At 47.9% G+C, this 10795-nt stretch overlaps 1 protein-coding gene across 1 annotated transcript; it reads left to right on the forward strand.

Moving 5' to 3' along the window:
- The first annotated feature begins 1857 nt into the window (after nucleotides 1-1857).
- On the forward strand, nucleotides 1858-3317 carry Mageh1 (MAGE family member H1). The gene has a single exon (XM_047536229.1). The coding sequence runs from the start codon at nucleotides 2127-2129 to the stop codon at nucleotides 2784-2786; it is 660 nt and encodes a 219-aa protein (XP_047392185.1). The 5' UTR covers nucleotides 1858-2126; the 3' UTR covers nucleotides 2787-3317.
- The last annotated feature ends 7478 nt before the right edge of the window (nucleotides 3318-10795 follow it).

Raw genomic sequence — 10795 nt, forward strand, 5'->3', positions numbered from 1 at the left:
TCAAATACAACATGGAATGAATGAATGAATCAATCAATCTTGAACTCAGGTGAACCTGCTATAATCTAGAACCTTTGGTGTGTGCTCTAAGATTTCTAGAGAAATTTATAAGTGAGACAGAAAAGGCTAGAGATATCAGTCTTCTTTTTCTACAGAGAAAAATCAAAGGAAGGGATATCAGGTGAACTCATCAAGGCTAAAATACTTGTAAGTGACTTAGAATGGGACAGAACTCATATTCCCAGGATTGAATTCAATGCCTGTATCCCCTTTCTAAACAAGTGCAGATGTCTGGGTCTAACTGGGTATAATTTAGCTGGCAATTTTTCTTTCCCAATGATACACACTGTGCTACCCCAGAATTCATTCATCAGATGCAGCTATATCCTATTTCCCAAAATCCAAAAAGGCCTGGAAATATCAAAGACTATGGGCTAGACAGGGCCCCTGCCCCCAGTGGGACTACAAATTGAGCCTCTGTAAGGCAAGCATCTAATTCCTTCCAGCCAAACAGGTAAAAACCATTCACTCACTTTTTAAGAGTCCAGTTAAGAACACGTGTAAGAACTTTTCCATGACGTATTCCTTCAACATGCATTTAGTAAATGCCACACTCTCAACACTGCTTCAACACCTTGAGAGGCCTGCTGTAGCTGTGCCTGCTGTGTGAAAAAGGCTTTTCCTTTACTATCTCATTTCATTCGTACAATGCTATGAAGCCAGAACTTTACTTCCACTTTTTGGATGAGAAAACAGCCTCATCAGAGAGGTGAAATGACTTGAGCAAGCTAATGCCTGCAGTGACATGAAAAAAAGGCAAAATGCTAGCTCTAGGGCCTTCTTCAGGGGAGCAAAAACTGGCTCAGTACCCTTTTGGGCCAACAAAATTAAGCTGCAGGGAGAAAGAAGCCTCTGAGCAGACAAATGGAATTCAGATAGTTGCAGAAGGGAGAGAAGGTGATTTAAGCAGAATGAAAAAAAAACTGAGCAAAAGTAAGGAGTGGGCAGCATGCACTCTGAAAGAAGCAAAATAAATGAGGTACTCAGGTAGACGGGAGCCTAGAAACCTTGAAGCCAACCTGCACTCCCTTGCCCCCACTCCATCATTCCCCATTTCCATCCAGTCTCCTAAGCCTTTCAGTGGTCACCCTCAAAATGCCTCTCTCCATCCCCATGGTAACAGCCTCAAGACTCACTTTCATGCCTGTTGCTTCTTATTTTAATTGCTTTCTATGTGGTCTGCCAGGAGATAGATTGCCCCTTCTTGAGGCTGCACAAATGCAGGTCTGATCCTTTGACTGCCCTGCTTAGTTACTCCCCCACCCCGAGAACGTAGAACATTGTAAAGGTTCCGCACCTCTTGCACACTGCTGGCCTTTGCACTCCCATTTCCTCTCATGGCCCAGCACTTTGGCCATAACAGTATTATCCAGGTCCTGGATGAGCCCAAGAATTAATTAGATACACAAAAATGCTTTCTGAAAACAGGGAGAGTGCGTAAATGCGCTGCGTATGCCAGGGCAAGAAAAGAGGGCTGGGGTCAAATGATTCCTTCCAAGAATACAACTCCTCCCCGCCAGGCCTCCCCTCTCGCCAGCCGCCTTTGATGCAGTGCGAATGGAATAGAGACCTACTCTCCCCGCAAACCCGCGAACCAATCTTGGAATGCCTGTAGCAGGCTGAAAAATACAGAAAGGCTTTGGTATTCTTTTCCTCCGTACATACCCCAACCCCCACCAATCCCTAGCCGTCATTTCTACCCTTGTCCCACCCCTGCTGTACCCTGCTCCTTTTCCTATCTCCTAGCGGAAGTCCTAGTGGAGGACCGGCCCACTTCCTCTTTGGTGTTCAGCGAGTGCGTGGCAGGGGAGGTGGAGTCAATTCTGCTGAGCTTTCTCGCGCGCTTGCCGCTGCGGCGAGTGCCGGCAGCGACTGCTAGTGCGAGTCAGCTTGCGTGGGAACGAGCTTTGTGGCTGAAAACGTCTGGTTTGTTGTTACAAAGACTCTATTGACGTTGGTGCCTTCCGCCGCGGCCCCGTCTTAAGATAGAGAGATAATTGCTTTCTACAGAGGCGAAAGGCATCCTTCCCTAAGACTGTGTGGGCTTTGAGCGCCTTGCAAGAGACATGCCTCGGGGAAGGAAGAGTCGGCGCCGCCGTAATGCAAGGGCCGCAGAAGAGAACCGCAATAATCGCAAGATCCAGGCCTCAGAGGCCTCTGAGACCCCAATGGCTGCTTCTGTGGTCCCGAGCACCCCAGAAGACGACCTGAGCGGCCCAGAGGAAGACCCAAGCACTCCGGAGGAGGCCTCCACCACTCCTGAGGAAGCCTCTAGCACTGCCCTAGTGCAAAAGCCTTCGGTAGCCCGGAGCAATTTTCAGGGCACTAAGAAAAGTCTCCTGATGTCCATATTAGCCCTCATCTTCATCATGGGCAACAGCGCAAAAGAGGCCCTGGTGTGGAAAGTGCTGGGGAAGTTAGGAATGCAGCCTGGGCGGCAGCACAGCATCTTTGGAGATCCGAAGAAGGTCGTTACAGAAGAGTTTGTGCGCAGGGGGTACCTGATTTATAAGCCAGTGCCCCGCAGCAGTCCAGTGGAGTACGAGTTCTTCTGGGGCCCTCGAGCTCACGTGGAGTCAAGCAAGCTGAAAGTCATGCATTTTGTGGCAAGGGTTCGTAACCGATGCTCCAAGGACTGGCCATGTAATTATGATTGGGATTCGGACGACGATGCAGAGGTTGAGGCTATCCTTAATTCAGGTGCTAGGGGTTACTCTGCCCCCTAGGAAAATCAGAGGTAGACCCTAGGGAATAGAAAAGAGAGTTTAAGGTACCCCAGGAGTAGGTGACCTGGGTCCTGAGTTGAAAATGACGTGAATGGGGGAGGGCACTGTATTTGGTATTTGTGATCAGTGCTAATTGTTTGCGAAACAGAGTGTTTGCTTTGGATATTGTATACTTGTATTCATTTTATAATACTGTTAATTAAGGATCACAATATGTTTAAATATATAATTGAACAGGTTTTTTTCTTTTTTTCCTCTCGATGAGATTTAGTATAAAAGTCTTGTTAACGTTATGAAATGAAGTTGTTCCATCATATTCTGAGATGTGGTACAGAATTTATATCATTGAAATGGGCTATTCTTTGAAAGTTTGAAATAACCAGTAAAATGGGAGGAGATGAGGTAATTGTTCCTATCTGACCGTTCTGAAACCCTTTGTGTCTGTTGTCTTGTAAAGAAAATTGACATTTTTCCATGATTTTGCTTAGTTTCTGCAGAATATAGAGAAAAATAAAAGCATATTAACTAGCACACCTTGTTCAATTATTGACCACCTGTTATGTGAGGTACAAGTATAGGTCCTGAGAATACTCTGTACCATGCAGGCCACACTTACAAAGAATGTTCCAGATTGTGTAGAAGAGAAAAAAATATGTAAACCAGCAGTTCCATAAGTACTGTGCTGGAGAAAGAGCATGAGATACTAGGAAATGTGGAAAAGATTATGTGATCAATTTTGGGGGGTGGAAAAGAGAAGGTGGTATCCCAACATGCTTAAAAATTCAAGAGATTCTAATATAAGGTAGGAGATATTGAAAAGGGACATCAGAATATGCTATGAAATTGTCTTCTATTGATATTCTTAATTCAGCCTGGGAAAACAGCATTGGCAAAGAAAAAGGGATTTGGTATGCTGTGGAAAAACAAAATACACTTTAATTATTAGGTGGGTGAGTGAAGAGGTGGTTGAAGGGGAAAAAACAGACAACCATATGATGCTACAACAATAAAAAGGGACTGTCAGAAAATTCTTGATTAGAAGACAATCTGATTTCTGAAAATAATACAAGAGATGAGGGAGTAAGTATAGGGGGACTGAGGGAGCATGAACATTTGGAGAATAACAAATTCTTCAATGAACTGTTAAGGTTCTGTCAAGGGGGAAGCAGAGAATAAGAAATGAGGCAGGGGAAGAGGTGAGAAAGACCAGAGCCTCAAAGGGCAGCTATTATGGCTGAATTTAAACTAACTAATGATAATAAAATGACCAACAAAAAGTATGAACCTGGAATAACGTACAGAAAAGCTCTAAACAAGCAGAGATTCTCAGTTTTAGAGGAAACAGAAGAATCTACCTGTAGCATCTCCTAAAGGGAAACTTGCATTTCTCTCAGGAACTACAATTTGGTTCAGTGCCCACATTGTTTAGAAGTGTTTGTGTGTGCCCAAGGGGTAAGATACCATTAACATTTCCACTTTTCCCTTCAGCCAGTGTGTTAAATCCAAAGGACACCCTGTCATGGCGGCCCATGGTGTACTAAGTCATGTGGGATGGGGTTTCAGCACACCCCCAGGAGATTTTGCACTCTCTCACCTCCTGAACTCAAGGAGCTCAATGCTCTTCTCCTCCATTCCACCACAGGGGCTTCTGAATCCTCACGTCAGGGTGCTGCAGCAGATCTGGGGTTGTGGGAGTCACATCCCCATTCTCACCAGCTACAGGCGGAGAACACGCTCAAGGAAATTCTGATCACCTCCAGAGCTTAGGACATTTATTGCCAAGAACTAGACAGTGTGTGAACTAAGTTCCCCAGTGGGGAGCATGGTTGACAGGGGCCTAACCTAGCCTTGTGGGTCTCAGCCTAGCACCTGTCACCTACAACAGAGTAGCCAGGCTACCTCCTTCTTCTCTTTACCTCCAATCTTGCCCTGCTTCCAGCTGAGTGCAAACTCAAGTCACTGGATGCAGGGTAAAGGCCCAGGGACCCAGAGTCATCAGCCTTTGGAACCAGAGACTTCAAACAAAGGCAGAAACTTTGAACCCTCAGTCGCTCCAAATCCATCGAGTAAGCAAGAAACTAGTGAGAGACTTCTGTGTTTCAGCAGTGTGAGAGAAACTGGGCACAGAAAATCAAAAGGCATGTTTCTTGCTCTGAAAGGGCCAAGTCTGCCAAAACATCCCCAGAGACAGACGAGCTGGGAATCTGAGGTAGAGGTTATAGGTGACTTTCCTACCTAGTGACAGAGAGGCTGCAAACCACAGATCCTAGACAAGACCCCAAGTCCATTCTCTGAAATTCCAGAGACCTTTCCTCTAGGTCACTCTGCTGTCCGCTTCTACCTGCCAATGCACTCACAAGGGGTCTGTCCTAGAATAAGGAAAAAGAAAGCCAAAAAACAAAACAGAATGAAAAAATGTGAAGTTTTGGGTTGCAGTCCCCAATCCTTTGCGGGGTGTGTGTGTCGGGGGGAGACCCAGTTAAACTTCTCCCCATTTGACAGAAGGGGATTCACACAGGTCACTCAGCTCCAGGGAAGTCAGCTAGGAAGTAGGAGAGCCTGGAGAGCAGAGACGTGTTGAGCACCTCTTCTGTGCCAGTGGCATGCCGCGTATTGTCCCTGGCAGGTCAGTATGATCACCGCCCATTGTACAGAAAGTACTAGCTAGCCCAGAGAAAGACATGATGTCCTTCCAAAACCTGTCTGAATCTGTGAATTCTATGGCTCTGGTGGAAATAAACGTCTAATTGCCTAATAAGGTTATTAGCAAGTGTGGGCCAAGAAGTTTAACGCAGAGGACCAGCAGTACCACACTTAAGGGGAGAAAGACTGGGAGGGTATACTCCAGCTACACAGTAGAAGACAGATGATGCCTGGCACAGTGGCCACACCTGTAATCCCAGGCAGAGACCAGAGGATCACAAGTTCCAGACCAGCCTCATCAATTTAGCGAAGCCTTGACTCAAAATAAAAAAAAGAAGAAGGACTGGTGATGTAGCTCCGTGGTAAGGGGCCCCTGGTTCAATCACCAGCGCCGAAAAGTGAGTGAGTGAATGAATGAATGAATGAATGAATGAATAATCCAAAGGCCTCAGGCAGGAGGCTCCACAGGGGATTCGGAAACAAAGGATTAGTGACCTGCCCTAGCTCCAAGAGGGAGCCCTCAAAGGACCAGTCTCATTCCCCTGTGTCCAGGAGGTTCAGTCCTCCCAGCACACCGCATTAGCACTGCAAAGAGTTAAACTTCACTTGGTTAGGTAAACACCGGAGGAGGGCGGGATTTCCGGTGGCTGTGAAATGAATGACAGGGCTGAGGGAGGGGCAGGCAAAGGGGCTTCTGGAAGGTGGTGAGCAAAAGAGAATATTCATCCTGACGTTGAACTAAAGTCCCTGGGTTTTGAGCTGCATGCAGATGGGGCACCAAGCTGTGAGTCTTTTGCTGTGTGAATCTGAAATCTCAACCGGCCCCAACCCAGCAGAGTCCGTCCCCCGCCCAAGTGAGTGGAAGAGCTGCAGTTTTGGTGGCAGGGATGACTGTGAAGCTGGTGGAGTTGCTGGGTCCTAGAACACTCCAGTTGTTTAGGGAACTCAGAGAGAGAGAAAGCTCAAACCCTTCCAAGGCTAAGGACAGTAGCAGCTGGCATTTGCTGAGAGACTCAATGATGCCACACACTTGGATGGCTGTCTTCATGCATCGCCTCTAACTTGTGCACCAGCCCTGCAAGGTAGGTGCCACCAGACCAAGTTTACAGAGGCGGAAACTCTGGGTCAGATCTCTCAAGCAAGATGCTGGTGTCACCTGGTTGGGTAGTGGCAGACTAGCACCTGAACAGAGGGCCAGCCAAGTCTGAAGCTCACACCGCTATGTTACAAGGACAGGCTCCACCAGCAGGACACCTGGGGCCTCACCCGCCTTGGGAAAGTCTTCTGCTTTCAGACGCCACCAAATCCCAGGGTCATAGTGAAAAAGATCACGACATGGAAGGGTCAGGAGGTGTGGGGAAACGGGGCGAATATGCACTTTGGGAATTAGCTGTCGAAGCCCTTTATTCTGATTTGCTGTTGGTTTGTTGGCAGGCATCCTTGGAGAGGTGTACATGTAGAAAGAGGAAAGAGTATTTCCTTCCAAGACAACTGTGTCTTCCCCATCACAATATATTCCTCAGAAACTTCACCACCCTGCACACTCCATCAGTCCTCAAATCCTAGGTCCTGGTTTTTCCCACAGTGGAGCAAGCAAAGGACAACATTTCTGGCCCTGTAACCTTGCATGCAGACACTGTGGATGATCCAGAAAACACAATGGGCTGGGAGGCCTTCAGCATCCCCTAGGCGGAGCACATCCGATAAAATGCCAGCAGCGAGCGGTGGGCAGCTGCCCCTGACCATGGCGTTTCTGTGACGTCCTCCTCGGGGCCAGTATTTGGCTCTGGCTTCAGCAACCATGTGCGCAGCAGATGGTGGCTATGGTGAAAGAGAAATATGGATTCTGCTTGGGCAAACAATGGCCTCTAGGAGGTGGGTAGTGGCCAGGAGCCCTCTAACCCTTCCTTTGGCCTAAAGGTACAATACCACCTTTCTGAGGGAAAGGCCTATGAAGTAGTGATGGAGATGCAGAAGGGCAATTAGGGTGAAGATGGACTGAGACCCGCACACAGGTCACTCCAGGGCTCTGGAGCCACGGCGGTTAAAAACATCAAAGAGCTAATGGAATTTCTTTGAAAATCTGTGTCAGGGCACTTGGACAAAAGAGGGTCTCTGCTCAGTTAAGATTACACAGAGGAATCACCGTGGAGCCAACCAAGGCTGAGAGAACAGGCTCCTGTAGAAAAGTGGGCCCGTAGGCTTGCAAATGCTCACGCCAACAGGAAGAGCACTCACGCAGTGGAAGGAGGGGAAGGCTGAGCCCATGGACAGCTAGTGAAAAGCAGGCCCAGTCCTCGACTGGTTAGATTCTGCCCTTGCTCATGCAACAACTGACAGCCTTGCCCAAGATATCTCGCCAACAGGGAGAGTGGCGGAGTTCTCTTCTGTGACTCTGACCACGGGTGCCCTTGAACCCTTCTCTGACTGTCAGCTCTCAAGACTGACATGAATTGTGTCAGTTCCTATGCTGTGATTCTCTAACAATTCATCCATTCACTTGTTCAACACATATTTATTAAGATCTGCTGTGAGCCACTATGGTTCCAGTCAACTCATGATATGCAGGTGAAGAAATCACTCATTGCCTAGCCCTCGTGAGTGCTAGGGTGAAAATAAAACGTGAGCCTCGTTAAATAACAAATTCTACAGTAAGGTAGGATGTGAGAATCAAGTCACGTATAGGGATGGTTGTGGCGGTGAGTTACCACAGCTGCGTAAGGTGGAGTGGATCGTTGGAAATGCTGGGACAGCATTCAATTCAATATTTGGGGTAGGCAGGCAGGCTTCATTGGAGGGGTGACACTGGAGGAAAGAAATGAAGAAGGCGAGGGGGTTCATGTTGCTGATATGTAAAACGGGCATTGTCCTGGCAGAAGGTCCAGCAGGTACAAAGGCTCTGAGACCCGGGAGGACCTAGCACCTGTGAGAAAGAGCAGAGAGGCCAGCATGCCACGTGTGGCATGAAGTGAGCCAAAAGGAAAAGAGCAGGACACTGGGTCAGAGACGTCATCGGTATCCAACCCTGCGTAGAACCCATTTGAAGGATGTTGCCTCTTACTTGTGGTGAAATATGAGAGGAAGGGAAAAAAGAGGAGGGATATGATCTGCCACACCTTTAGAAAAGATCTCTTTGACTACTCACCATGTTGAGAACACATTGAGTGAAGGCCAGGGTGGTGGGAGCACAGAAATCAGGTAGGAAGTCATCTTTGTCATCTCGTCTGGATATGCTGCAGGTTTGGACCATCCTACCAACAGTAGATAACGATGTGGTCAGAAGGGCTCTGTTCTGCCTAAGTTTTGAGGAGGATCCCACACGATTCCTTCTGATTTAGACGTCACATGTCAGGCAGGAGCAAGGCTGACTTCAGGATATTTTCCCTGAGTGACTAGTAGAATGGAATTGGTGTCAAGTGATACAGGGAATGCTGCAGTCGGCACTAGTTTTATAGAATTCACCTGTTGAGTTCGGATGCTTCTTTGACATTCATGTGACTTGAGGAAGCATTCACATATATGTCAAGAGTCTGGGTGAGAGATCTGTGCTTCGGGTACACGTAAATGCCACAAGGATAACCTGAGCTGTGCTTAGGGAGTGAGGGTACACAGAGAAGGGCAGAAGATCAGGAAAAGAGCCTTGCAGCATAACAGGACACGGGAGAAGTGGGGGCACCAGCTGAGGAGATGGAAGCATTGTCACCAATGAGGCATGGAAGAAAACTAAGAATTTTCTGGGAACCATGGGAAGAAATGGGTATCAAGAGAGACATGGCAGTCCACTCAGCTAAAAAGGCTGATGTCAAGTGAGATAGGAGGAGGGGTGAGAATAGGCCATTGCATTCAGCAATGTAGATGTCCCTGGAGACATCAAGAGCAGCTTCTTTGGGAGATTTGGGTGTCACCGCCTGCTTTGGCGAGATTTAAGGGAGAATGGGAGGAGAGGATGCGATGACAAGTCTTGCAAGGAGTTTTGTAGCGACAAGGAGCAATGGAAATGATGGCATGTTGTGGGTGAAGAGTGAGCCAGAAGGTTTCCTTCTGGTGGAAGCAATACCGTTGTGCTCAAGGCAATGTGGAGAGGAGTGAGGTGGATATCACAGGGATGCGGGAGAGATCCCTGCAGCAGGAACTTTGAGCAGGCAGGAGGGCACAGGGGCCTGGTGTAAAGAGGAGGGCTGGAACACGCACAAGGAGTTGCAAATGAGGGTGTTCTGGATCGGGCAGATAACTGATGGGCATTCTGTCCCCCCTGAACATAGTGTCTTGAGGCCAGGCACCTGCATATTTGTTGAGCCTCCATGTCAATTGAGCACCTATTATGCACCAGGCACACTTGTGGCACCTAGCATTCAATACTTCAAAGAATCCATTATGTGGGCGATATCATGGGGCAATATACCCACGTTAAAACTGGGAGATCTGCTGCGCAAGGAGGCGAGCTTGACTGGCCAAGGCCACGAGAAAAACACAGGGACACTGAAGCTCAAAGCCCCAACAGGCTGCCTGTCAAGGCCCTTTTTTCTCCATGGATTCAGACCTGCTGGGATGTCAGAGTGTAGGCTTACTCGTGCAGCCCCTTAGCACTGTAAGAACCCTACCTTCCCTGTGAACCTCAGCTACTTGTAATGATCACAAGGACCACAGTCCCTATGACTGGGGACCCTCCTCAGTCACACATAAGGCACTGCTACTTTGGTGCCTGTGCTGTGTTCTGAGTCTGAGGCTGTGTAGCAGCACCTCTCTGCAATCCTGACTTGCTTGCATTAGACCCCTCCTCTGAAGGAGGGCCCAACTCTAAGTGGAATTTAGAAACACCACTGAACCACAGAAATGTCCTTCCACTGACGGTTTTTGCACATCCTTACTATCAGAAGGCCTATTGAGAGACCAAAGGAGCACAGTAAGTCACTTGGATATTGAAACTCTGAATAAAGCTTAAAGGTCACTAGGCCAACTTGGGTCATTATCACCTTAGACTGGTGGGCACAGCTCCTAAGTTTTCGTGTGTGTGTGTGTGTGTGTGTGTGTGTGTGTGTGTCTGTGTGTCTGTGTGTCTGTGTGTGTGAACACGCGTGTGTGCCTCTGAGTGTCCTCTTCATTCTCTCATGTTCACACTCCCTTCTGAAAATATCAAGGTTGAACCCCACTTGATGTGACCCCAAGGAACAAGCATCATAGTGAGGTGGAGCCTCACCCGCCATATAACCCTGGAACTGGATGTGGTTTCACGGGATTGTGTCTCAGGGAGATACTTCAGGCTCATCTCAGGAAAGAATACCCATTTTGCTGATCTGAGCAAGATGAATGAGGCTGACTCCACGAGAAGAAAGCAACTGAACAGTGAGAGTAGGCCCTGCCAATCA

This window comes from Sciurus carolinensis, chromosome X (assembly GCF_902686445.1).
Source record: "Sciurus carolinensis chromosome X, mSciCar1.2, whole genome shotgun sequence".
Taxonomy (NCBI): Eukaryota; Metazoa; Chordata; class Mammalia; order Rodentia; family Sciuridae; genus Sciurus; species Sciurus carolinensis.

Excerpts from the sequence above, each read along its gene's own strand:
- Mageh1 (XM_047536229.1), top strand. The coding sequence starts at position 2,127 with ATGCCTCGGGGAAGGAAGAGTCGGCGCCGCCGTAATGCAAGGGCCGCA.